The sequence below is a fragment of the Ochotona princeps genome, chromosome 8, assembly GCF_030435755.1.
Source record: "Ochotona princeps isolate mOchPri1 chromosome 8, mOchPri1.hap1, whole genome shotgun sequence".
Taxonomy (NCBI): domain Eukaryota; kingdom Metazoa; phylum Chordata; class Mammalia; order Lagomorpha; family Ochotonidae; genus Ochotona; species Ochotona princeps.
The window spans coordinates 21,696,992-21,724,525 of NC_080839.1; the positions used below are offsets into that span (position 1 = coordinate 21,696,992).

The 27,534-nt window shown below is 41.8% G+C and overlaps 2 protein-coding genes across 2 annotated transcripts; both read right to left on the minus strand.

Annotated features, from left to right (window-relative positions):
• Nucleotides 1-7,586: 7,586 nt before the first annotated feature.
• Nucleotides 7,587-11,152, minus strand: LOC131480918 (lithostathine-1-alpha-like). The gene is made up of 5 exons (XM_058667405.1): nucleotides 11,089-11,152; nucleotides 10,319-10,437; nucleotides 9,891-10,028; nucleotides 7,840-7,951; nucleotides 7,587-7,654 (listed from the first exon to the last, which is right to left on the minus strand). Exons 1-5 carry the CDS (start codon nucleotides 11,150-11,152, stop codon nucleotides 7,587-7,589), a joined length of 501 nt encoding a protein of 166 aa, XP_058523388.1.
• A 12,244-nt stretch (nucleotides 11,153-23,396) lies between these two features.
• LOC131480919 (regenerating islet-derived protein 3-gamma-like) lies at nucleotides 23,397-25,504 on the minus strand. Its single transcript, XM_058667406.1, has 5 exons — nucleotides 25,429-25,504; nucleotides 24,781-24,899; nucleotides 24,455-24,592; nucleotides 23,739-23,865; nucleotides 23,397-23,464 (listed from the first exon to the last, which is right to left on the minus strand). Exons 1-5 carry the CDS (start codon nucleotides 25,502-25,504, stop codon nucleotides 23,397-23,399), a joined length of 528 nt encoding a protein of 175 aa, XP_058523389.1.
• Between the last annotated feature and the right edge of the window lie 2,030 nt (nucleotides 25,505-27,534).

The window sequence follows — 27,534 nt, forward strand, 5'->3', positions numbered from 1 at the left end:
AACAGAGAGGAGGAGGGACAGAGAGGAAGATCTTCCATCCCCTGATTCACTCCCCAAGTGACTGCTAAGGCCAGAGCTGAGCTGAGCTGATCCAAAATCAGGAACCAGGAGCTTCCTCCAGGTCTGCTATGTGGGTGCAGGGTCCCAAGGCTTCAGGCTGTCCTTGACTGCTTTCCCATGCCACAAGCAGGGAGTTGGGTGGGGAGCAGAGGGGCTGGGATATGAACTGGCACCCATATGAGATTCCAGCAAATGCAAAGCAAAGGCTTTAGCCACGAGCCTCTTGCCAGGCACTAAGGAGTCTTTCTTAACCAAGCTTGGCATTTGCAGGGCCCACTAGAAATTAGCAAATCCAATCACCATGGCAATCCAGTCTGAATCAAAATCCCGAGAGGAACAAATGGTCATTACTGTGAAAGTTGTCCATTAAACTGAAGACCTGTGTCCCAGCTTCCCCAGAAGTATACGTAAGAGAAATACAGCTAACAACCTGGACACATTTAAATACTACAGTCAGCTTTTCCTGATTTCTCTGTCAACATTCCATTACTACTAGACCTCACTCCTCCTGGAATTCTTTAAAGTACATAAATTAGAAGTATATAGCATTTTAGCATTTGCATCTTTATTGCTTTATTGACTAGTCCAAACAGTGAACAGAGGGTGAGGAATACTGACATACAGTGGCCATGTTTAGAGGCTACTTGTTCTCAGAGTCTGTTTGCTTAAAGTCAGAAAGCAAGCAGGTGCTGGGGAGGCCAAGGGTCAGAGTACAAGAGTGATCTAAGCACATTTCCAAGGGAGTGAAGGGAGTGAGCCCCTCCCTATCATATAGGCCTTTATGGGGTGCTAGCAAGGTGGAATGGCTATGCAACAACACAACACTGCCCCTCTCAGGTTCCAGTTGATGGTAGGTGAGCATCACAGGTGGACAGAAAGGACCACATAGCTGGGGGGGGGGGGAGTGGTTTATAAGCTCATGACCCTGAGCTAGCTACTACATGTAGCTGAAACTATGTTTCCTGTCTGCTGTGTGCCTTATATGTACCATTGATGCATGTCTTTCAGGATATCTGCTTTTAACCACAATTGCTAGAAGCTAGAACAGTTCTGATCATTTCTCACAATGTCTTTGATGAACAACTGGGTCTTGCTTTCCTGAGGATGGGTTAGATTCACCTGTCTGAAGCTTCCCTGGCTGATGTCCTGGTGTCCATCAGGTGCCTCTTCTCCATGATATAATCCACAGGGCCTTCCCTTGTGGTAGTACCCACCTCAGTACTGTCAAAAGTAACAGTAATTAGTAGATTACATTAATTCTGACAACTGTGAAACAAAAGAAAATGAGACAAATTCAAATGATAAGTAACAAACCTAACAATGCTATTATTACTGCTAACAGATGAAACTATACTAAGTATGCTGTAGTAATTACTGAAACTACTGATTATCAAAATAAAAGCTAAAAATGAGAAACCACAAAAAAGAGCAAAGGCCAAGCTAAACAAAAATGATACAATGTATGTGACTATATATGCTAATAATAATAGTCAGTAAATCTGATAGCTTATCTAAGTAAAGAACTTGCAATGATGGGAAAAAAGAAAAAATGGAGAAAAGCACAGGAATTTGAAAATAAGAAAATGAAAAAAACAATGATGAATAAGTAGAAAACAAATAAATGGGAAAATAAGAAATAAGTAGATATATAATGAAAATAAATGCAGAGGAGATAAAACAAGATAAATAAAATAGAAAGCAGAACAAATAAACAAAATAGCACAAAGAAGAAAACAAAAGAATCCTAAACAGGGGAAAACCACCTAGCTTATTCCAAGTCCTACAGATCACCATAAAACAGTGAATAAAATGGATAAAAACCTATGCTTATCCAGATATGTGTGTGTGAAAGAGTGAGAGAGAGAGAAAGAATGAGAGAGAGAAAGAGCGAGGGAGAGAGAGAGAAAGCAAGAATGATGCCAATTAAGCTGGAGATGGTCTACAGAGTTATTCTCAAGAACCTCTCTGCTTGAATTAGTACAAAACGCCCTGCAAATTTTTGGCTAAGGTTAGTGAAAGACTAATATTTATTTTTTGAGAAATTAGAACCTGTAGTATGTTTCAATGTCCCTTTCCTTTCTAGTTTAACAGCAAGTAGCCAGGTGGGAGGAGAGTTTACTGGGAGCTCAGGAAGTGAATCCAGGCAATGAACCTGCCCATCCTGATGATCTGTTTAATTTGACCAGGAGCAGAGACAGAGAAGCAGACACCAAGCAAACTGTGCAGTAACAGGGTAGATTTCACAGCCCAGATCCCCACCAATGCCAAATTGGAAGTGTAGTGAAGCAAAAGCTGTGGTATTGGAAGGACAACAGCAAGTTGTGCAAGCACTAAACCTGGAGCGAACTCACTTCCAGCTCAGTGCATTGGTCCCATAGGGAAAACAGTACCAGCATGGGATATTACAAGTTCCACCCAAAATAGGTCCAGGTAGATCCCAGACCTAATGGCCAGCAGATCCAGAACTCCACCAGTGCCACATTAGGCATCATTTTATACATTGTAACAAAGACTGTGGGACTGGAGGGGCAATATTGAGCTGTACATGCGCTAAGCTGGGAATGAACTCAATTCTGTATCAGTGCATTGCACTTATCCCACAGGGAAAATAGTACTAACTTTGGCATCGTACAGATACTACCCAAAATAGGTCCAAGTGGCCCTCAGATCCAGCAACCAGCAGGTTCTAGCAAGATCAGAATCACCACCACTAACCTAGCTATTCAGTAAACCTGGTGTATCCCTAATCCTGGGAATTGCTTGAAGTGGAAGTGGGAGAAAGGTTATGCAGATAGTGGTGCAGCAACTGCATATCACAGGAGGTGGAGACAAGTTAGCCAGGAGCTGGGGCTACGGAGACTGTGGTGAACGTCTAACAGAAGAGCCCAGGCCTGAAGGAGTGGCAACAAGTGACTACAAATGAAGAACTGGGTACCCAACTTATACAGTAAAATCAAACTGTAGGCCTGTTGGTGACACAGCCTAGAAACCTGCTAACCAGAAGTACAATGAGAAGAATCTGCTAACCAGAAGTACAATGAGAGAGCAGAAGAAGAGATAGAGGCACAGTGCATATTACTGAAGACTCCGGAAAAGAGCAAACGCCTTGCCAATCTCAGATTTAACTGAATAATACACCGAGGAAACAGGGGATAAAGAACTTAAAAATATAGTTGTAAGGCTTTTTATTAACAATGAGAAGCACATACAGAAAGTTGAAGAATATGTCACACAGGAAATAGCAACGCTGAAACAAAATTGAATCAAATTACTAGAAATGAAGCACACAATAGAACAAATTAAAAATTCAGTGGAAGACTTCAATAATAGAATGAATGAAGCAGCAGAAAGAATCTAGGAATTGGAAGATATTTCTTGCCACAATGGGGAAACAATCAGAAGGCTGGAAGCAGAGCTAGATCAGGCCAAAAAAAGTATTCAAGAATTAAAAGACACTATTAAAAGGCCAAACGTAAGAGTTATGGGAGTTCCAGAAGGTACAGAAAAAAAAGCTGGGTTTAAAGATGTATTCAATGAAATAATAAACAAAAATTTCCCTAATATGCAGGAAAAAATGGAAACAACACACAGGAGGGACACAGAACTCCCATTAGGATTGACCAAAATCAATCTTCACCATGAAACATGATAATCAAACCCTCTTCAGTTGAACATAAGGTAAAGATCCTTAAATGTGTGCATGAAAAAGATCAATTGACATATAGAGGAGCCCCAATTAGATTCACAGTTGACCTCTTCTAGGAAATTCTACAGGCCAGAAGAGAATATATTTCAGATTCTAACAGGAAAAAAAATTGTCAGCTCAGGAAAAAAACATACAGCAAAGCTTCCCTTTGTTTCTGAAAATGAAACAAAATTCTCCCACAGCAAAAAAAAAAAAAAAAAGTCGAAGAGTTTGCCTCTTCCACACCTGACCTACAAATGATAAAGATGTTCTCTTGACAAAACCAAAGGCAAATGTGGAGAAGATCCCACTAAAATAACCTCAGAAGACTAAATCAAACAACGAACAATTCATTGCTAAAATGGCAGGACCAAATTATCTATCCATATTAACCCCGGATGTAAATGGCTTAAACTCATCAATCAAATGTCATAGATTAGTGGACTGGATCAAAAACAAAACCCATATATCTACCTATTGCCTACAGAAGACATCTCTCACCAACAAAGACCACCAGAAACTATATCTTATGGATTTTCATGCTTTTGCTTTTATTTCATTTCTGCAAAAACAGTTTTTGTCTCATATTAAATTCTTTCCTGACTCATACAGTAGCATCATTTTCCTCAAGATGGTTCTTGATTCTCTTTTTCATTTCTTCAACAACACATTAGTCAATTGGTAGCATGTTATTTAAATTCACAGCACTGTAAATTTCTAGTTTTTCTTCCTGTTGTTGACTTTGTTTTTGTGGCTTTTCATTTAAGGGAATGAATAGTAATGTTGTAATAGAGTATATCATGTCCAGATGTGAGGATACAATGCAATATGCATCTCTACTTCCAGATCAAAGATGGACTCCTAATGATACTGTTAACTATATCTTGACAATAACATGCTGGACCCTGCCATTGTCCATGCCTGCAATGTCAGGATACACTTAAATAGCAGATTGATGGACTTATAACTGTTTATGAAGAACTATGCTATTGTAATATATAAGTGAAATCAGTGGGGGATGGAAAGAGGAGTTAGAGAGGGCTTAAGGGAAGTCCCAAAGTCTATGGAACGATATCATATAATAATAATAATAAAAACAAAACAAAAAAATAATAAAAATTGGCTTTGCTAGATTTCCTGATGTCAATAGCTGTCATATCCATTCTTTTTTCTTGAATGTCTCTATGATGTGGATCAAAAAGCAACTTGACCAGCATCATGACAGTACAGGTAAAATGTTATGTTGCCTGAGGTTGCATCATGTAGATTTGCATTACTTAGATCTGTGGAGCTTAGAGGTAGATAATATTCACCATTGTTCTGCCGTAAGTTCATCATCAGATTTCTCATCAGAAACCCTGGAGCAGAACCTTGAAATCTTGAAAGAATAAAATTCCTAAAGTGTAAAATCATGAAAAATTTCAAGTGTAGATTAAAATTGCAAATGTCAATAATCTGATGGGTGATATCTTCCCAAACCTCAATTCCTGTAGAGGGGGAAAAAAGAATATACAAATGCTTTTGCTTTTTCCCTTTTTTTCTCACTTCTCAAAATTGAAAGTATTAATTATCACAATTCACTATTTGATATTGCATCTTCACATCATTCCCAATACTAGTAAAATGAATTCTTTTTTAAAAAATCATTGTTTTATTTTTTTTAAGATTTGTTTGTTTTTATTGGAAGGGTAGATTTACAGAGAGAAGGAAAGAGAGGGAGAAAAATATCTTACATCTACTGGTGTGAGGAGTGACTTCAACATCGGCCTTGAAGACCCTGCCATTTTTGACTTGGCACCATTTTTAAATATCTGCTTCCCCAAGTGTCAGCTTCTTTAAAATTCATGTGCCCTTTAGGTCTAAATTTGGTTGTCCACCTATCTGCTGTAACCTCATAACCATGGGCCCATGAATCCACTGTAACTTCATAACTCTGTTCCCACCAATCTGCTGTAACCTCATGGCGCCATACCGGACAGCCCTATCCACCAACCCTCATGGCCCTGCGACACCCACTCCAGGCCATAATAACGTAAACTCCCGGGTATGTGCTGCCTGCGCTCTTTCTCCTTGTTCTCTCCCTTTCACCTGTTCCTTGGAGCCTCCTCCTGTCCATACGACAGGAGACTTCTCTCCCTCTCTCTGCCTCTGTTCCCAACCCTGAAAATATCATCCCTGCTGGAATAAGACCTCCTGCATGGCAAACTGCATCTGGTGTTTTGTGTTTGTGGTGGCAAACTGATAAGAGCTTATACCAAAAAGAGCTAATGCCAAAAAGAGCTAACATCTGCTTTACTCCCCAGGCAGCTGCAATGGCTAGAGTTGAGCCAGTCTGAACCCAGAAACAAGGGGAGTCCTTTGGGTTCCCTATGTGCATGCAGGGTCCCAGGGCTTCGGGCTATCCTTTGTTGCTTCCCCAGGCTACAAGTAGCGAGCTGGATGGGAAATGAAGCAGCAAGGAAAAAAACTGGTGCCCACATTGGCTCCTCAAGTGTACAAGACAAGGATTTAACCACTGAGCCATAACACCAGGCTCCAGAAAAATAAATTCTAAAATAATTTTAAAGAGATCTGATTTATATTATGCAATTTTTTTGGATAAAATTGACTCCGGAAAAGTGCAGTATCAGAAAATGGACTTTGTAAGTATTTTGTATGTATACAAAAATGATGACAGCTCTTGAATAAATGAGAGATACCATTTGTATTCATGTGCAGTGTGTGAAAGCAAATTTCTTGAGACTTTGGCTCTTTGCATAAGGACAAGCACAGGAATGATAGATTGCAGGCAGAAATTTAGGTTGTCAACAAATTTCAGCTGACCATATTTTTAAAGCTGAGTGTATATATCAACAACTACAGTGATAATCATTAATACATTTTTGACTTATATTACATGCTCATAACCTTTATGCTTGTACATTCTCCTTTAATATTTATGAGTGATTTTTGCTGTTATAACATGCCATATCTACAATGTCAGGATACAGTTAAATAGGTCTCAAAATATCATGAAACACACAAACAATGTTATAACATTCTGGATTATGGTATTTTATGTTGTTTTTTCAGGGTTATGATTGGCATGAAAATTACCCATGTCTACCTTTAATGTTGTCTGCTTCTGCTTTATGTATTTTGGGTTCTGTGATGGAGTGTATTTATACAATTCTTGTGTATTTCTGAAAGATTAATCATGTTATTTTATCAAATGCTCTTCCTTTTAAAAAAGATGTATTTATTTTTATTGGAAAGGCAGATTTATAAACAGAGAAGGAGATACAGAGAGAAAAGTCTTCCATCTGCTGGCTCAATCCCCAAGTGACTGCAATGGCCAGAGCTGAGCTGATCTGAACCCAGGAGCCAGAAGCCTCTGAGAAGCTGGAATTTGGGGCCGGAATTAGGAGTTGAACCCAGACACTGAGATATGGAAGTATACAATGCAGTCATTCTTGCCAGCATGTAAACCCCTAGGCAAAATACATTTATCTCTTTATTATTCCTATATTTTAAAAGAAGCCACCAGCTATCCATAATGACCAGAGTCTAACATGAGTGGTTTATTGTTAAAGATTGAAAAATAATCTTGGCCAAAAGCAGTTCTAGTAATAAAATCACTTCTATCCTAAAAAACCAGGCATCAGCAACAGAAATAATGGATACTGAAGACCACATGTGAAGCAAAACATTTACTGTCATTATCCTGAAGCTGTAGATATTGGATTTGGTAAAGTTCTGAAGGTCACTTAGTACAGCAGAGTGTCTGGTTGGAGAAATGATCCAGTTATTGTTTGCAGAACAATTACATGAACGGCTCTAGACATCCATTCTTTTGCTGCCTTTAGTTTTTGAACTTGCAGACAAAGGAGCGTTTTTTGTCACAAGAGTAATCCTTCCATTTCTTGTATTCTACAAACCGATTAGAAACATCAGAATGAAAAGCCCAGAAGCTATGTACATCTTATTTCTAGAGCCCATGACAAAAGCCAAAGCAAACCATTCATTTCCATATTGTCTATATCTCCATTTGCTGGTACATCCCCAGAGATGACCAGCAAATAGGGCAACAGATGAGTGGATTTTCTATGCCTCACCTGAGTCTGAAGTTAGGACCACACAATAGCCAGGATTTGTGGTGGCTGGGGATCCAACTGCCCAAGCTTGGTAGGAGTATAAGGACCCACTGCTCCAGCGCCAGCGGCGGTTCTAAAGGTGGGAGGACCAGAGTTGAGATAAATGTGAAGACTGAAACACTTGGATTGGGTAACCACTTAGACACAATCCCAAATGTACAAGATACACCTCATTGTGCAACTGAATCATTCTGCTTTGGGGGTAAGTATCTCCTTTCCTAGGATGTCCAAGTCCCTCTCCTTGTCCCACCAACTACTATATCTCAATTGGACTGAGAGCATCATATGTATTTGTTACAGAAAGTGGTTCTTTATTTTTCTTTCTTGAGATCATAACTCTTAGAAATCAGCATGCTGGACTCAGCGCAGTAGCATAGTGGGTAAAGTCAGCCTGGCAAGTTCCAGATCCCATATGGGCGCCAGTTCTAATCTCGGCAGTCCCACTTCCCATTCCAACTCCCTGCTTGTGGCCTGAGAAAGCAATCAAGGATGGCCCAAAGTCTTGGGATCCTGCACCTGCATGGGAGACCCACTGAAAGATCTGGGCTCCAGGCTTCAGATCGCTGCAGCACCGGTTATTGTGGCTACCGAGGCAGTGAATCAATGGATGAAAGATTTTCCTCTTTGTCTTTCATCGTCTCCGTATATCTGACTTCCCAATAAAAATAAATAAATAAATAAAACAAATCTTCAGAAAGAATTCAGAATGCTGGATGTTCATGAAATACTGTTCTACTACTTAGCGTAGCACCACATTCCCAAATGCGAGAAGTATATTTTTTTCTAATTCTTTCTCTATGAAATCTAAAAAGTTATCTTCTAAAGTAGTGAGCAACAAAACTGATATTTTTTCATGATCCCAGAGGCTCCTGCAGGCCTGGGAAGTCCTTGCTCCCATTTCCCATTGAGCTGTGTTAATACAAAGCTAGGAGCCAAGAACCTCATCCAGGTTTACCAAATGGGAACAGAGTCCCAAGGCTTTGGACAGTCCTCGAATGCATTCCCAATCCACAATCAGGGAGCTGGATGAGAACTGGGACCACCAGTACACGAGCCAGTACCATAGGGAACCTAGTATATGCAAGGCAAGGACTCCGGCCGCTGGCTAAAGTACTGGGCTCTGTAAAAGCATTCTTTACAAAGAAAACACTCAATAACAACACAGGGATGATCAGCGAGTCCCTAAGGTAATGAGAGCATTGCGGGTGTTGAAAAGATTTGCTTATTTCACCATAAACACTCATGCACAATCACTAGCAGACCTCTGTTTGAAAGGCAAAACCCCCATTTGTGGCTGACTATACAGATGAAATCAACATCTAAAGCTAGAAAGCAGAAAACAAGTAGAGGAAGATATTTGTGCTTCAGGTCATTCTGTTGAGTTCCCTGGTAGCTACTCTTACACCCAACCTGCATGATGCCTCTGGGCATAACTGAGCCCTAACACACAGAGATGCCCAACAACAGGGCATGCCTGATGGCAACACACAGGAAGCTAGAGTAGCTGACTAGCGAGGCGAGCAGAGCTAAGTACAGCCATTTCTTGCAGCTCATGCTGACTTTCACCAGGAAGTTTGGCTGCTGTGTGGACTTGACCATTCACAGGGCCAATGTCTTTCCTTACTCGGTCCTGAACAACTGCTTGGAAGAGGGCTGGGTTACCAACGACACTCCATGCATTCCAGTTCTGCCAACGCTCATTTTAACCAGAGAGCTCCACAGAAACTGCTCAACCAAGAGGACACATTGGTATATTTTTAGTGTAAGCAAATAAAAGTAAATCACAAGAGAAAAAAAAAAAAACAGGTAAATCGTTGCAGTAGAAAAGATGCCCAGGAAATTTAGCTTTATCATCTTCCCACATACCTATAGCGAACCTCAGCACCCCCATGCTGAAGTCTCCATACAGTAATTGCTTTCATGGTGATATTAAAACGGTAATTCGTGAAGGGAGAGATCTGGACTTCCCTGTCAAACCTTATCCTAAGGAGATAAAAAGGTTGCAGACTCACCTTGTTGGGATCATAGAGACCAATCCACACTTTTGAGTCACTAGTGCCACTCTCCTTAACTAGGGAGGCTACAAAATCACCCTCAGCCTGGTTGACCACAGATACCAAGTTTCCTGAATGCATATTCTGACAGTAGAGCTGTGTAGGAGAAGAAAAGAGAGTTTCAATAAGCAAGGGAGATTCAAGTGCTATACTTGATCTACCCAGGGCATTTATCCAAATGAGAAAAAAAGATACTCCTGATAATGTTCTCAATGATCACCAGTAACTATGCTAAGAAGGTATAGAATGACAAGACAAACTAAAGGAGGAAGATTTGCGTAAGTGATCAGACTTTCCTTAGTGAAGCCACTACAAATATTGAAAAATATCAGCTCCCATAGTTTACTGTCCCTCCCTTCTCCACACTGCCATCCTCACACACGCACATCTGCATTAGTCCAAGTCTCAGAAAATTGGTAATGGAAGTAGCAGTAGGATCCAAAAGAATTGGCGCCTTCTGGACAGGTATTCTTGGGAATGGGCTCTGCAGGCTCATCTTCCTGTCCTGGAAAAGGAGAGGCAATCAAAGGAGATCGTCAGGGTAGGGCAAAAGCTGGATGGTGAGGAAGAACAATATGAGACACCTTTGTGGGAAGAGAAAGCATACAGATCAGACGTGTCCTACCACATCCCCACTCTTCTATCTCCGCCTTGCATCACTCAAAATAAGGTCACAGGATGAACTGCTCCTGCTAAAGTGTGTACTTATCTCCTAACCTGCTCACTCATGCCTAGGGATCATGCTTGTACCATTTTCCAGAGTTTCCTTGCTTTTTCTTTAGTAAAAAGTGAAAAATGCATTCACTTTGAAGAGAAGAAACCGGAGTTCCTTGCTTTTTCTACACAAGGTTTCTTCAGTTCTCCATATAATGTATTTCTACACACACATCTCCCAAGCTTCTTCCAAGTGTCAGTTTAACCCAAAGAACTAGTTCCCAATGCAGTACTAATGGCACAAGAGGGAATTCAAATCTCATCTCAAACTCCTAAAAGACGTGAGCATGTATTTTGGTAGGATTAGAGCTGGAAAATGTTCAAAAACAATGCCAAAAATCTCTGTCTTGATCTCCGCCTTTTTGCAAGTAGATCCACATGATTAGGGGTGGAATGAAAGCTTAGTAGTTAGATTGTAATGTACATGGGGCAAAGATCTCACCTCGAACCTGAGACAGGATCATCAGGCAGGAGACCACCACCAAGTAGGAGCTGGTCAGAGCCATGCTGAGCAGGAGGGAATCTCCTCACGAGGAGCAAAGCAGTGGTCTTCTAAAGGAGAACACAGAGAAGAAGTTCTCAGAGGGCAGAGCTGAGCTCCTATGGCATTTATGATGGCCTCCCCTCTCAGTATTTCTGAGATCATAAAGCATCTCTAAGCTACCTACACGTTCAAGTACTTCTCTTAAGAGTTTAGGGATCGAGGGCCTGTGTGATGGCTCAGCTGGCTAACCCTCTGCCTAAAAGCACAAACACCAAGTACAGGTGTGCACATGGGCAGAGGTTCGTGTCCTGGCTGCTCCACTTGCCATCTAGTTCCCTGCTTTTGGCCTGGGAAAGCAGCAGGGGATGGTCCTATTTCTTAAGACCCTGTAGCAATGTGGGTTACCTAGAGGAGGCTCCTGGTTCCAGGCTTCACCTAGGCTTAGCTGTAGCCATTGCTGCAATTTGCAGAGTGAAGCACTCAATGGAAGGTCTATTTCTCTATCTCTGGCTTGTACTCCGCAAACCTTCCCTTCAAATAAAGCAAATAAATCTCAACAAAGCGAAAGGTCCAGTATTTCAAAGGCCAGTGCAGATCTGCTAAGGCTTCATTACTTCTAGAAGCTGTTGGTCAGTGAAACATCCTGCATAACCTGTCCATCTTAGAGGTGTTTATCCCCTGGTAATGCCTCCTACCTGTTGGATGGTTCTGAGGTGATTTGTCAGATCAGGCAATCGTAGGACCTTTATTACAGAATGGTTCTCAGTGTTTGAGAAGGGGCGGGGCAACTAGTGGGATGTAGAAGGACTACATAGTGCACCAGAAAAAAAAAAAAACAAAACAACCCGTGGTGGGGGACATCAGGAATAGCCTGTTTGTGGTGTAGTTTGAGGGCAGTCACATGAAACCCTCTTCCAGTAAACCAGTTCGCAAATATATATATCAAAGGCAGATTTTGTCCTTCCACAAACCCAACCAAATGTTTGGTTCTCATGGCCCCAAATATTCCAAGAAGGAACAGGCTATCATACAGGAATCCTGATATCAGAGACTATGCAAGCAACGATAAGCATAAAATTCTTTTCTCACACACAGTTTGGTGGATTGTAAATGTCAGTTCAAGGTGCTGGCATCTGGGAAAACCCGCTTGTTTCATCATCCCAGGACAAGAGACAGGAGGGTAAAAACAGCAAAAGGGAGCTGAGCTTGCCTCCTGAGCAGTCACATTATTCCTACCCACAAGCGTGGAGCCCTCCTCACCTTTTGCCATTTTTAGTGGTACTACCTCTTAATACTGTTAGATTGCACTTGAATTTCTGTAGGACTTTTGGAAGGGATGTAGTTTGCTCCTGATTCTTCCAAGCTCACAAAACTTTTGGACTTAACTGATATCCATGTCCTAAAGTAGCACAATGGTTAATTGTTAAATGAGTTGAAAGGCTCCTCCTTTACCTCTTTCTCATATGTGCATGGCCAGATTTACACTAGGAGTTCAGACACCTTCTACCTTTCTCCATATGTCATGAATTCACAGATTTACACAGTGGGCAGCAGAGCAGAGAGGTAGAGGGCACAACTCGTATGATCAGATCACTGCACCCAAATAATGGATTTTTGTATTTGCTGTTCTTCCACTGAGGAAATTATCATTTTATATGAGAGAAAGCTGAGTCTGGGCCCCCTAACTCATCTACAGTTCTAAATCTTTGATATTAGAGCAGTTCATATTTCTGTTGCTGCTGTGACTGGTGTCAATGTGTCAGAGAAAGTGATTTGAGTAAAGGGGCTGATTTCACATGCCATGTTCTAGAGTTCAGGATGCTTTAAGCTCAAATAGCTGCTTTCCTCAGGTCCTGCTATCACAGGAGCTTTCACCAAGCCAAATTTGACTCTCCTACATGTGTGGATCAAGGTTGACATGACTCATTCGTCTTGATGGTCACTTCTATTTTGCGTTCTTTGTGGGCCTGAATGTAAACCCAAATTCAAGAGTATAAAAAGAAGAACATGCTGCTGCTTTCATGTGATACTGATGTTATCTCCTACCGACTGTCCGTTTTTCTTGAGAATATGCTGGTATAGCTTGGTCGCCCTCAGGCTTACTTGTTCTAATAAGCTCCTTTTCTCCTGTCTCATGGCTCATGATCATTTCACCTTGCAGTCACCCAAGATGTGATATACAGCACGGATCCCCAATAACTATGCTATGACAGTCTTTGATTTTTCTGCCTGTTTCTTCCATTCCGTGGCACTTTCCGCCTTTGGTAGCTAGTTCTCATGGAGCCAGTGTTCCCAAAACAAACTCATATAATGCAACAGTTCCTGTCAGAATAATTTCTCAGGCCCAACATGATGACTTGTTTGATTAAGTCCTCACCCTGCAAGCATCAGGATCCCATGTAAGTGTCCTGGATGGTCCCCTTCCCATCCAGCTCTCTGATTATGGCCTGGGAAAGCATTAGTGATGGACCAAAGCCTTGTTACCCTGCAGCTGTGTGAGAGACCAAGAAGAAGCTCCTGACTTCAGAGAGGGCTTGGTGCTGACCGTTGCAGCCATGTGGAGAGGGAATCAGCAAATGGAAGTTCTTTCTGTCTGTCTCTGCATCTCTGCTTAAATCAGATCTGTGTTTCTACTATAAGTACATAAATCTTTTAAGAAAAGCAGTTATTTCTCTTTGGGAATCTCAAAGAAAGTGTATAAGCACATCAGCAATGTAAGTTATTTATTTACCTCCTCACATACTAATAAATTGAGAGAGTCTTTTCTTAGACAGAGTAAATATGGAAGAAGCAGTGTGGTGCTTAGGAAACCTGTAAGACTTCAGACACCCAGGAGAGGATATAGCAATATGAAAGTTGAGGTAGGAGCAACTTATGGATGGGTGATGTTCATTAATTACCTCAGAGCAAAAGCAGAAACAAAATGTGCCAGGATGCTCAGAGAAAGATTAGAGCAGAGGGGTAATAGGTGCTAGAGACCACGCACTAGAAAAAAATTTCAACTCACTCTCTTCTCTTACTGGATGATGCCTAAGTCACTCAAAATAACTAAATAGTTGTTTCCTGTGAGAGGAGCATTGTGCAATATGTGATCTCATCCCTCTGGGAGATTCCATTCTTTCCAGATATGACAGGATTTTATAGCTCTTGTAGGGGAAATGCTAGAACAGCTAGGTGAAGGCACAGACCTGGGGGTCACATTCAATGGATTTGTTTTCTTGGTGTTTCATTTCCTTTAATTATGTGACTTGGACAAAGAACCATGCCATTCTGAGACTGAGATTTCGTTTTAGTTTTCACATTTTAACTTGTAAAAATCTATTTATTTTTATTTGAGTGCCAGAGCTACAGAGAAGAGAGAGAGAGAGAGAGAGAGAGAGAGAGAGAGAGAGAGAGAGAGAGAGAGCGCTTTTCCATATGGCAGAGCTGAGGAGAATGTCAGAACTGAGCAGATCCAAAGCCAGGAGCCTCTTCCAAATCTCCTGTGTGGATGCATGGCCCAAAGACTTGAGCCAACCTCTGCTGCCTTCCCAGTGCTTAACAGGAAGCTGGTTCAGATGTAGAGCAGCCAGGACACAAACCAGTATTCATGTTGATAGTGGCATAGACAGGCAGGCAGTGGATTAACCTATCGAGCCACCATGCCAGCTCACTAAGAACTCTTTAATAAGATTCACATCTATGAAGTAGGGATGTTAGAATGGAATCAACATACTTAGCACATGTAAAATACTTCTCAGAATGTGAAAATGACAATTAAATGAGATAGTCAGAGATGTTAAGAAATTACATACAGAATTACTATTTAGGCTTTAATTGTCAATATCAAGTACTTAGCAGAAGGCTAGAAAGTTCAAGAATCTACAGTAAATAAATTCCCATCACATGCATTCTCCTTCATTGTCACATGCGGCAGTATTCCAATATTGCTTGAGTTTATTCTTTGGTATTGATAGATGCCAAGTAGAGTCCATGGTCTCTCCCTGCTATTGTGGGTGAATTTCTCTTCTCACAGGCTCTCCTCAGAATTCACTGGCCAGGGGAGGAGACCTCTGTGGTGAATGATGTCAGGGAGCCAAGGAAATCTGTTTTCTCTTTCCCAGCTCCAAAAGAGGGACACTGTGCACTCTGCACTATGGCCTCCCCTTCGCCTCTCCCTTTGTCAGGCAGATTTTCTGATTCCAAGCTTACAAGTTCTCTGTCTGCTTGCTGCCTTCTCTGTCACTCTGTCACCAGATCCTTCACAATTCCGGGAATATCACTGCCCTTTCCCAGCTCCTCAGAGCCTTGGGAACCCGGGCATGTGTTCCCTTTGTAGGAGAACAGAGCCCATGTTTTGATCTGGGCAGTTTGCCTACTGGTTTGGGGTAAGGTGGCTTCAGCTGTGACAGTTCCCATGGTCTAGCAGGGAGAGGCTTTTCTGAGGTACTTTGTCTCAGCGCCCTCTAGAGGCTTCTGAGTGTTATAGCTTGCACTTTCCTGTAATTCGAATTACAGAGGAGCGACTTAAAAATTGTTCTTTTTTTTGTTTTTGAAGAATTTAAAATTTGCTGGAACCTCTAGGTCCAAAGTAAACTATGCACCTTTCTGGTGTATAGAATGAAATGATTCTTTTGAATGTCCATAGTCAGGATGACCAATGTATTCTATTGGTGTCTCCTATTTATTTTTAGGGTGCAAGCGTTCATCCTCTGCTGCTTTTACAGACACACTAGCTAGGAGCTGGACCTAGATTAGAGCAGCCGAACTGGCCTGAAACAAACTGATTAGAAAAGTAAAAATATTGAAGTTAATGATATGTAATGCAGAGAATTTTAGATGTCCAGTGGCTAGCATGATGGCTCAACTGGCTAATCCTTCACTCAAGTGCCAGCATCAAATAAGGGAGCTGATGTATGTCCCAGCTACTCTATTCCCATCCAGCTCCCGGGTTATGACATGTCAAAGGAAAGGGGACCTTGGTACCTTGTACCCAAATCAAAGTGCTTCTGGGTTTGGTCGGTTCAGTTCTGGCCATTGCTGCTCTTTGGGGAGTAAGCAGTGGATGGAAGATTTATCCCTCTGTGTCTCTTCTTCTTGGTCTCTGAAAGATGACTCTCCAATAAAAATACAAAATAAAATCTAAAAAAGTACAGATTAGTCATGAATATGTTTGCATTAGACATGATCTGTTAAAAATACAAGCAAGCATGTAACAAACTGCCAGAAAATAGTTCAAAACAATTTTTCAACAAAAGAGTTCTCATGATAATACATAAGGACCTCTACAACTATAATAATAATAATAAAAATAATAAACAATCCAATACAGAATGCAGAAGATTAAAACAGCCATTCTACTGTCATAAATCAATAAAGAAAAATTGGTGCAGGAATATCATTTGTTATTAAAGAAGGCTAAATTGACATCACAATAAAATATACTATTGTATAATATTAGAATGGTTGAACTGGGAAAGATTGACCATAGCAAGTATACAAAACAGCTTGAACTGTAATAGACCCATGCTATTCATGTAAACACTGAATCACTTTAGAAAACATGTGAGAGTTTTAAGAAAGTAAAATACGTAACTACTATGACATTCAGGTTTTACTCTTAGATATATATCCAAAATGAAAGAAAACCCTTGTTTCTACATAAACTTGTGCATGAATATTCACCACAGCTTTATGTATAATAGAGAGAAAGGAAACCATGTCTGGGATGTGCTGCAGCAGAGTGAGCACCTCTTGCAACATTGCTGTCCTGTGTCACAGTCCTGACACAAACCTGTCTCTTCTGCCACTAGCTTCCGCAACACACACTCCTGGCTCTCTGGATAGCCACGTGAACTGCTGAGTTCCTCTGACTTTGTCATGCTGTGGATTTTCATTTGGAAGATTTCCTCCCTGAGTTCCCCGAGATGTGCCAGTGTGGCAGAAATTCAGTGTTCACTGACTATTAGAGGGTATAGGGATAAGTGAGACATAGTCTACCCTACTATCTCTTTTCTAAGCCCCATGTGGTCTGGAAGAGTCAGCTGGTGGTTTTTCTTTTCCTAAGTTCCTATTTCTGTGTGGCTCCAATTCTCCCTCTAGCGGTGGCTTGTTTCACTGGCCCATGGCTTCCTAAGGATCTGCTTGTAAGGTTTGACTTCTATTCACAGAGAACACTTTTACATCAAAACATCACTCACTCAATACAAATAATGAAAATAATAATTTAACAGAATAGCACATGACCTACTTTGTGACATATACCAAGTGTATTTCATGTTTTGTTATCTCTTCACTGATTAAAGAGTAAAATCAGACACACAAATTAAGGAGAGACAAGACAGTAAAGGAAGAGAGGGGACCATAACTTTCTGGTTTCATTCTTTTTTCTCCAGTTCCTCATGAAACTGCTATGTGCCTTAGTCTTGGGTATATTGACAAAATACATATCTTTGCTCAGTGAGTTAAAATGTCTCTGCCTTGTATCTCAAAAGCCCTGGCTAACCCAGCTTGCAAGAAGCCAGTGTCCCGCTCAGGCAAGGCACCACTGAGTCTTCAGACCCCCAGCTGGAGTAGAAACTGCAAAAAGAAACTAGAGGAAATTCAGATACTGGCTGTAATGCACGCCATGTAACACTGAAACCGTGTCACGTGTGCCTACTTGCCCAAGCATGGAGGGAGCGCACTTTAAGAGATACACAAAGAAGACGACCTTGGGATATTAGAAGAGAGAGGCATTTGTACTGACAGTGTCCGAGCTAGAACTCTGGAGTCACAAAACAGCATGATACTGTGCAGGGTTCAGTGGGACAGAATGAATACAAGGTGAAATGAGAAACAACATCTCATTTCAACCCCTGGTGCACTTTATTCCAGGCTTTGAGTTATGAATTCTTGGATGAGTGAAGGTAGGCAATTGGCCTAGAGATTAAGATGATTTTGGCAATTGTCAGCCCATCTTGGAGCACCTGTATTACAGTGCTACCTCCTGAACAGTGCTAGCTTCCTCATAATGTGCACCCTGGGAGGCCACAGGTAACTGGGTCCTGATACCACAGGAGGGAGCTGGAGTGTGTTCCCAAGTCCAGGCTTCTGCCTGGCCCAGCTCTGGCCATTTGTGGTCATTTGCTGACTGAGTAGGAGATGAGAGATCCCTATCTCTGTTTCTCTTTTACTTTCTCCTCCTGCCTTCAAATAAATAGGAATACAATATTTTTTTTCAAAAATCAGGAATGTTCACTGTGGGGATGTTATATTAGAATGTTTCAGAGCACAGTTTGAATAAGTATTATAGATGAACCAAAATATCCTGTGATTAATATCTGAAGAACTCAAGTACAACTGTTAGTGTAGTGGGCAATGTTGCATAGCTAGGAGGAGTTGTTTTTTTATTTCTTGATTCTCCTTCCATCTCTCTTCTGCTGTGCTAAATAAATAAATAAGTAAAAATTTTAATAAAAGAACAGCTCTTACTAGGTGCTTGACATTGTCTGCTACACCAAGCACTGTGCTTAAATTCCTGAGACAGGCCATAAGATATTTTGGCTAACTCATAGTAATTTTTTCACAGCCAATGAGAAACTGACTGCAGGTTACACTGGGTGTGCTGGTTCATCAGGCACTCAGTCTTGCAAGCTCATTCAAAAAGTTTGTCTTTGCTTGCTCTTCTTCAGTTTTGAGTCTATTGTTTGATTTTTGATACTATTTTTCATATTCAATCACCCAGTTAAGGAAAAAACAAAAGAGAGCCTGGGTATTTGTGGTATGGTGTAACGTAGCTAGTTAAAATGAGAATCAAATAAAAATTTCCTGGATGTGTAACTTGAAAAGTCAATGTATAAAGCTTCATCAAGTTATTATTTTGTACATGTGCAACTAATTGTTATAAAAAGTGTGTCATTCTATATCTTCAATAAAACAGGGAATACAAAACATGGAGAGAGATACAGAAACTAGAACTCCAAGTTTATTTCAGAGCCAAGATAGGAAAGGTAGTGGAAATTGGGACCAAATCATCAGAATAACTGGACTAACGGGATGTTTTATGGGAAATTGCTGCTATTCCTACTCCTGCTTGCTCATCTCCCCCTGGGCTGCAAGGAACATCACAGCTTTGCCTTTGCTCACAGTGAGGAATATCAGCTAAGAGGAAGAGCAGAAATCAAACCAGGTTACTGACTTGCAGCTCATTTACCATTTCACTTCATTCCCGTTGCTGAGTTAAAACTAAAGACAAGGCTGGTAACTGGAGTAAATAAGATAAGTTAAAAAAAAAATGAATGAGAACAAGGCCTGGAAACACCTCAAGGTTTCCCATTTCAAACTTGCCAAATATATTCAATATCCCATCTGCTTGATTTCCCTTCAAATTATCCTGAAGAAAAAAAAAATCAGGAATTCCTAAAAATGGTCAAAATATGACTCTGACTAGTAGAAAATGGAAGCCTACTTAGAGAAGCTGATTTGGGGTGGGTAGGGTGAGTACTCGAGAGTATTACCCTTGGGTAGGGTGAGTACTCGAGAGTATTACCCTTGGGTAGGGTGAGTACTCGAGAGTATTACCCTTGGGTAGGGTGAGTACTCGAGAGTATTACCCTCATCTTTATAGCTAGGCACCTTGTCCTCAAAATGATTGGGATAACTTGCCAAAATATCAACTAATACTCTGCCTATTAATCTAACCTGTTGATTGAGAATAAAATCCCTAACATATGTCATTAAAAAAGAAAACTGTGTTAGGAATATTTTGATAAGAAAGTACTTGTGGCTTATCAAAATTTGAATTTAGCTAGAAATTAATCATATATGGCATGTCTACTAAATACCAAGATGACATGTTTCCCTTATTCATCTAAACGTTAACTTCCAAATCCTAACCTAAACCTTTCTCCACTTTACATTAGGGGATTTGATCAAATAAAACTTTACACAAGATGCAAGGCTAGGAATATAGTGGAAGTGGTATATTAAGGAGTGTGATGATCTGAAAATATCTAGAATAATTGAAATACTCAGGACCCAGCACAATGGCACAATGGTTAAATCCTCAGCTTGAAGACCCTGATATCCCATGTGGCCACCTGTTTATGTCCTAGCTGCTCCACTTCCCATCCAGCTCCCTGCTTGTGGCCTGGGAAAGAAGTGGGTGGGGTGGCTAAAGGTCTTGGGTCCCTGCATGCCTGAGGGAGACCTGGGAGGCTCTGTAAATCTGACCTGCTGTTCCAACAAGAATAAATAAAACCTTAAAAATATTCATATTTATTCATATAATCTTTCTTCTTAACTAAGAGGTGTTTTTTAAGCAACGTGTAGAGTTTTTTTTTTAATTCTTACTAATTCAACAAATACTTAATGGAAATCACACCAAATATGATTGCAGTCAGAACGTGTTTGAAAGCTATAGCACAAAAATTCTAATGGGTCCTTGTAAGTAGTCAATGATTTGAATCCATTCAATTCATTTTTTAAAAATTATTTTTAAATTATTTTATTTCTGATGTTGTTTACATATTTGAGAATGATGTATGCCCATGTTTAGAGTGGAGAGTCCCAGTTTCTGTGCATGCTGGTATGTGCAGAAAACTGGTCCAGTGGATCCATTCTGCATCCCTTCCAGCTCTCACACCGACCCATGGGTGCTGCATCCTAGCTCAGGGGAACCAATCCCACTATTCAGCCCACAAGTATACCAGCAGGTACTTCCACCTTGTCCAGCCAGACCTGCCCCCAGCGCTAATTCTTATGCTCAGGGGTAGGAATTATAGTGCAGCAGAGGAGTGCCAACGGTTTCTATTCCAGGCCTATTCCCAGTCCTGATCTGGTACTATCCAAGGCAAACTGCAGTCCAGATGGACACAACTTGAATCCAGTCCCAAGATTTTGCCATTGGATGCTGTGGAAAAACTTGATTAGCCTGCACTTGTTCTGGCTCACTCATGTGCCAGTGAATACAGTGGTCTAGCCTAGCCCAGCTCTCACCCAAGTCTACCTTACATGCAGTCTGACAGGTGTTGTAGCTCTGACCAGCCTGGTCTGCCCCAAATTCCAACGCTCGTGCTCACCACAAGGAGTAGTGGCCCCCCTGGGCCTTCGCTCTCCTCCTAGTAGCCTTATCCTCAGCCTGAGGTCTTGCATACACTGCTGGGTACTGCAGCCAAATCTGGTATAGTATGCTTTGCCTTGGCATTTGCTGGATGGTAATGTAGCCTAGCTCAGCCCAGCCAGCTTCCAGACAAGCCATAATGTGCACTGCCGGGTGTTGTGGCCTAACCGGGACCCTCTGAGCACTCACACTTACGAGTGTATGCAACGGACTGGCCCAACACTGCCCAACCTGAGACTGACACATATCCTGACAAGTATTGTAACCTAACTGATCTGGGCTACCAAGAGCCCATTTAATTCCTTACAGACAATATAAGAACAATTTTCAAAAAATTCATGGAATACACACATTGTTATTGAATTCCATTTTCCACCAACTCGCTGAAGTACTCTCACAGCTATTTGTTTAAAAATTTCATGGAATAAAAACAAGTAAGAGTCTAATTTTCACAATACTATTATCTTCACAGAATTGTCCGAATTGACCTGCTTCTATCATCAAGAGGAATTATGAGGATTGGTATCATTTCTTCTTTAAAGGCTTAGTACGATTCATCAGTAAAACCCTCCTGCTCCATGTTTTCCAGTTTACGCGGATTGACATTCAATGCTTCTAATTCATGCAGGCCTGTTCAGGGTATCTGCTACTACTTGTAGGAGTGTTTGATTCTGTCTTTAAGGAGTTGCCTTACATCTCTCTGAAGCACTGGAACATGATCACATGCTGTCTTCAGTCACTGTATTCTGAGTCTGTGGGATCAGTAATAGCAACTTCTGTCTTAGTTTCCTACTGATGTTGTAGCTAATTATCACAAATTTACTTAAAATAGTATTTTTTTAAGTGTAAGATAGAAGTTTTAAAAATAGTTACTGCGTGCCAGTGTGAACTTAGGCACTACCACTCCTGATGCAGGTTCCTGCTAATGTAGTCTCGGAGCCAGTGGATGGTAGCCTAAATCTTTGGTCACCTTGGCCTAAAATCAAGACGTTGTCAGGAACGGTTTTTTTCTGAAAGCTCTGGGAGAGAATCCATTTTTGTCTCTTCCCAGGTTTGAGAGGCTGATTGCGGCACCTTTGGTCATTTTCATATAAAGCTGAATGACATTCTCTTAAGCTGAAAGGCTTCTCTTAATGGGAGCTTTTAGTACTCAGGAAAATTCTTTTTCTCTCCCATTTAAATAAACTTGAAAACTGCCAGGTAAAATGTAGTCAACTGAGAGTGTTATTTAGGTCAACTGTGTGCTAGATTTTGTCCTTCCTATCCTGCCAATTAGTACAAGTGAAGTGGTGAAGTTTCTAAGTTAAGAGTGTCCAGAATTGAGTGATGATTTGGCTGACAGTGTTTGGACTTTATGATGCTGCCTGCCCACGCTGCCCACCCACTATCTCCACCAGTCCCTCCCCTCAAGACCAATCTGCCCCCTCCCACACAAACAAAAAAAGCTAACCATGTTTGCAAGGAACTGTTGTTCAGATGTTGAGTTTTGGCCTTTTGTTGGTTTGATGAAATAGGCATGTTACTCTGAAAATGTGCTGTGGCAGGAGTGAGCTGAAGTGAGTAACTCAGCCATGTGATGACTGGAGTAAGCCACTGATCTTCCACAGTATATGCATCACTAAGCCACAGTGTTGGTAGGCTAGATGAAATAAATGCATTTTTAAAAATATGTGCATTAACTGATGATGTTTTCAACTTACGGATTTATTGGATTTTGCTCATTCCCAAATTATACCTTCTGCTATGTTACCCAGTCTCCCACAGATGGTCAGGGTCCCAGGGTTTTGGGCCATCCTCAACTGCTTTCCCAGGACACAAACAGGGAGCTGCATGGGAAGCAGGGCTACTGGGGCAAGAACCAGTGTCCATATGCAAGGCAAGGATTTTAGAAACTAGGCTACTGTACTGGATCCAGCCTTTACATTTAAAAGTAGAGCATTTTGATACTTTTCTAAAGGAATGGAATACAACAAAAGCAAATACGCATGAATTGATTTCTATTATTTTTCTGAAACTGCAAGCCATGAAACACATACAAGGTTCTAAGTAATGTGGTGACAGGATGAAAGCAAAGTTGGAAATGGGTTCATCAAAGGTGGGACTAGCAGTTCCTTCTCTGATTCTTCAAGGTCCCATGGCCATGATAGGCTGCATGTGAACTTGGGCTGCAGACTTCCCAATTGCCTTAGCCCTTGAACTTACAGATGTAGGGTAAGTGTGAGTCACAGTTATAATCTCTCCACTTCAGAAATGCTGTAGACACAGAAGCAGAAAGGGGAATGGGGTGGTGAACTTGGGAACATAAAGAAGCAGCATTCCAGACTCCAGTGTGGGTTTTGAAGAGTATAACCCTCATTGTCACTAGAGTCCTATTCCAGGGGAAGGAGATTCCAAGAAAGAGCAGAGGGGCTGGGATCAGACACACTGACACTGCAATTTTGTACTGCAGGAGGATTCCACAAGTTGGGGCCAAGGAATGAGGGCTAGCAGGAGGAAGACAGGGCAGAGCAGGCTTATGGGCTCTTACTTGAGCTTAGTGACAGGCTCCCACAGTAACCTCGGTTTGCGGCAGTGGAAGGGTTTCTCTCCCAGGCAGAGTAATTTGTCACATCAAGGCTAACCCACTCCCATCCTTCTGCATTGTCTTCGGTGCCCTAGAGAAGAGAGTTCATCCAGGGGGCTAGAATGTGTGCTGAGTGTCCTTACATGAGTTCCTCTGCTGGAGCACTTGATTCCCTCCTGGCCTCATGGAATTTGGTTTGCTTCTCTATAGGCTTGCCAGAGATCCTTGCCCTGGAAAACTCTCTTTTGCTACAAAATCATACAACAACAACAGCAACAAACCATCTTTGAAATTATTTGAGTCAGGTGTCAATATTATATAGTAACTGGCAGTGAATTTGATTAGCCTCTGAACCTCCCACATTATCTATTCCATAAGGAACAACCATCTGGTCACCCCATAAAAGTCATCAGAAGACGCAGATCAGTCTTTCAAGCTCAACAGTTTACAAATATCATGCGATGATACACAGAACTTGTGACCTGATACTGAGGAACTTCCTCTGGAGATGAGTAACCTCCACAGCAAGCAGGTGCACAGCAGCCTCAAGGACTTCTTTCCCTCTGTCTCTCAGCATCAGAGTTGTGCAACTCTCGTAACTCCTTCCAGGGAGGGGCAGAAAAGGGGCCTGAGGAACCATGGCCCCTGGAGAGGAAAGGGGAGGGGGCAATGATACTCACCTGTGTGGGGTCATGGAGCCCAATCCAGATGTAACTGTAGGAGTTGGCAGTGCTCCTGACCAGGGAGGACACAAAAGAAGCCTCGCCTGCTGTGAGCACAGACACCAGGTGGCCTGAGGAGCGCTTCTGGCAGGCCAACTGTGTGAGGAAGAACCAAAAGTCTGAGACCTCCCTGGGCAAAGGGCAAAGCAGGGAAAGGTGAGGAGTGAGGGTCTGCAAGTGATTATTCATTGTTCTGAGGAAACTCTAGAGTGCTGGAGACCACCTCCCATTTGAGCCAAATGGGCTCTATCCTGCTACCTGCTTAACTCTCCTTCATAGCTCACCTCTGCATCTGTCCAAGATTTTGGTGTTACAAAGACAGCATAGCAGTAGGACCCATAGACCTTGGAGCCACTGGGGCAGCTGATCTTTGGTGATGCCACATCTTTCTGTGAGTCCTCACCTGTATAGAAAGGTGATTAAAGGAATGGGATCAAGGCTAGAGCAGATTTAGAGAAAGAGGATGACTTTGGAAATGGCTATGAGGCTTGTCTTTGGGGACTCGCACCATGTTTCTGACTAGCACTCACTTTCTTAATACCTTCAGTTATTCATGGTTTCAAGATTGGTCTATTAAGTGGTGGGGGTGTCTCCCTGTTTTAGTCTTCCTCCAATCCCTTTAGCCGTGCATGCTCCAACTCTGGGATGACTCTTTGCATACTGGGTCCTGCACTGACTCTTCCTTTGTATTCCCACTCTTTGACAAATTACTTCTTTCACTGACTAGCATAAATGAGAATGTGCTGACTAAATTGGAGACCATCTCATTCCATTAGCAGTGGTCCATGATGCTGCTTCCCATCAGAAATTAACCCGCAGGAAGTCAGGATGATGCAGGAAATACAGACACAAGTCACCATTCCCACAGCTGCTACCCTCTTGACCGACTTTCAACTGTCATGGGGAACCCAGTGTTAGTGACAGCCTCTCACCTTGGACCTGAGACAGGAGCATCAGGCAAGAGACCAGCATCCAGGATACTCTGGTGAGCCCCATGGGAAACAGCATGATGTCTGCTCTTGAAGGCAGTCAGAATTCACCTGAAGAAAGGAGGGAGAGCAAGGTCAGGAAGACAGCCCAGCATGTCTTGTCTTACCTGTTGTCTAGTGCCCCAGCACACATCGTTCTTGGTCACATGCATCCCTTTGCATAATTCTGGAAGGAATTAGGATATATGTGCCCTGTCTCCACTGAGGTCTCTTGGAGCAGCCCCAGTTCAGTCTCAGAACTCTCAGAGACTCTGACAGCAAGTATTCTCCTATGGCATCTGTTAAGATGTGAGGCAAGATGCCTGCCATGTCAATCATGTTCTCTGAGCTCCCACGTACCTGTCTTGCAAGAGATCTGTGGTGGTTGGTCTGGGCAGGAGAGACTGGGCTTTTGTAAGAGAGCATGAAGGAGGGGCATCAAGACCCATACAGGGACATGTATGCAGGACAGGTGTCACAGGTAAGGCCTGGCATGAGTTTAAGGAGATATTCCCCATTAAGAGGAGATTATTCCTGGAAAGCCTGAGAGTTGCCCCAGATATGGCCTCTTTCCCGTTAGTAGCTCTGGTCTTTCTTTCTCCAGGACAGGTTAAGTTCACACTTTGCTTGTGGTCTCCTGGAAACCCTGTCCTAAGAAATTAGGGACAGAGAAAAGAGTTTTGTCAGCAGTTCAACTATTGTTAAAAAATATATAGGTCATGTTTTTTTAAAAAGTCATGTTACTTTTTTTTCAAGATTCTTTTATTTTCATTAGAAAGGCAGATACACAGAGAAAAGGAGAGATAGAAAGATCACCCATCGTCTGATTCACTCCCCAAGAGGCTACAATGGTGGGAGCTGAGCCAGTCTGAAGCCAGGAGACATGAACTTCTTCTAGGTCTTTCATGCAGGTGTAAATCCTAGACTTTGGCCACAAGCAGGGAACTGGATGGGAAGCAGGGCTGCCGGAACAAAAGTGGTGCCCTTTTGGGATCCTGGTGCATGCAAGGTGAGGACCTTAGCCACTAGACTGCTGGGCCAGGCTCCATAAGCTACTTTTGATGAACTTGCTACAGTCTCAATTCCTCTAGATATTTCTGTTTCTTGTATGTTTTATAGCAAATTAAGAAGAAGTGGTGCTTTGAGAACTACAAAGTATTGGTCAGGGGAAATATTAGTTTGGGCAAAGGAAAGGAAATGGTGAGAAACAGCAGCGATCATTCAGGTTCTGGTTTAGTGTTGTGGCAAGATGTAATGGAAGCTGGAAGCCGTCTTATAAGGCAATGGGTCGGGTAGGGTCTTACGGAATCTGCTACAGTACTATCTTCCCATTCCCTCTGTGTGTTAATTCCTGGGGGTAAACTGCCTCAGTTGCTGTAATTGTGAGCTTGCTGTGTGATACCAAGGGTAGCAACATACTTAACTTGTGGTCTGTGTAGCTGTGGGAGTCTTTAAGAGTCTGCGTGTAAAGTTATAATTTTTATAAATCTGGATTATTAACTGACTTTTTATTAAGCATTTTAAACAGAATGATGGATTTGTTTTGGAGAGGCAGAAATTTACATAGAAGAGAGACAGAGACAGAGACAGAGGTCTTCTATGTGCTGCTCATCCCCCCCCAAATGGCTGCAATAGCTTGCACTGAACCATACAAGGTCAGGATTCAGGTGCTTCTTCCCTGTCTCCTGCTGTGGACTTGAGCCATCCTCTGCTGTTTTCCCAGGCGTTAAGCAGGAAGCTGAATTGGAAGTGGAGCAGTTGGGTCATGAAAAGGCATACATGCAGGCAGCGAATTGGTGTCAGGCCATGGTGCTGGCCCGGTCAATTGTCTTTTCACTTTATTGACATGTTCACTGATTTGGGAGAGATGTGATGATTAAAACCCTCAGCCTTTAGCAAGGCAGTGTTATCTATTCACTTGGAAGGAACAAAATTCTATGTTTCCTAAAATCCTATTACTTGGAGCAACCAGTCCTTGAATAGAGTTTGTTTACATTTAAAATGTTTCCTTTTATATTCTGTATAATTAAATAAGCTTGCATACTACTGTATAATGGTTATCATGAAGAA

What these genes read in the sequence shown, in the direction of transcription:
- LOC131480918 (XM_058667405.1), bottom strand. Translation starts at nt 11,152, where the DNA reads ATGGCTCTGACCAGCTCCTACTTGGTGGTGGTCTCCTGCCTGATGATC. An exon ending in AGACTTGGACTAATGCAGAT is followed by an intron (nt 10,029 to 10,318) that starts GTGCGTGTGTGA and finishes TCTCCTACACAG; the next exon opens with CTCTACTGTCAGAATATGCA. An exon ending in GTCTCTATGATCCCAACAAG is followed by an intron (nt 7,952 to 9,890) that starts GTGAGTCTGCAA and finishes TCCCACCTTTAG; the next exon opens with AACCGCCGCTGGCGCTGGAG.
- LOC131480919 (XM_058667406.1), bottom strand. Translation starts at nt 25,504, where the DNA reads ATGCTGTTTCCCATGGGGCTCACCAGAGTATCCTGGATGCTGGTCTCT. An exon ending in GCTCCTGTCTCAGGTCCAAG is followed by an intron (nt 24,900 to 25,428) that starts GTGAGAGGCTGT and finishes CTTTCTATACAG; the next exon opens with GTGAGGACTCACAGAAAGAT. An exon ending in GAGCCTGTCACTAAGCTCAA is followed by an intron (nt 23,465 to 23,738) that starts GTAAGAGCCCAT and finishes CTGTGTCTACAG; the next exon opens with CATTTCTGAAGTGGAGAGAT.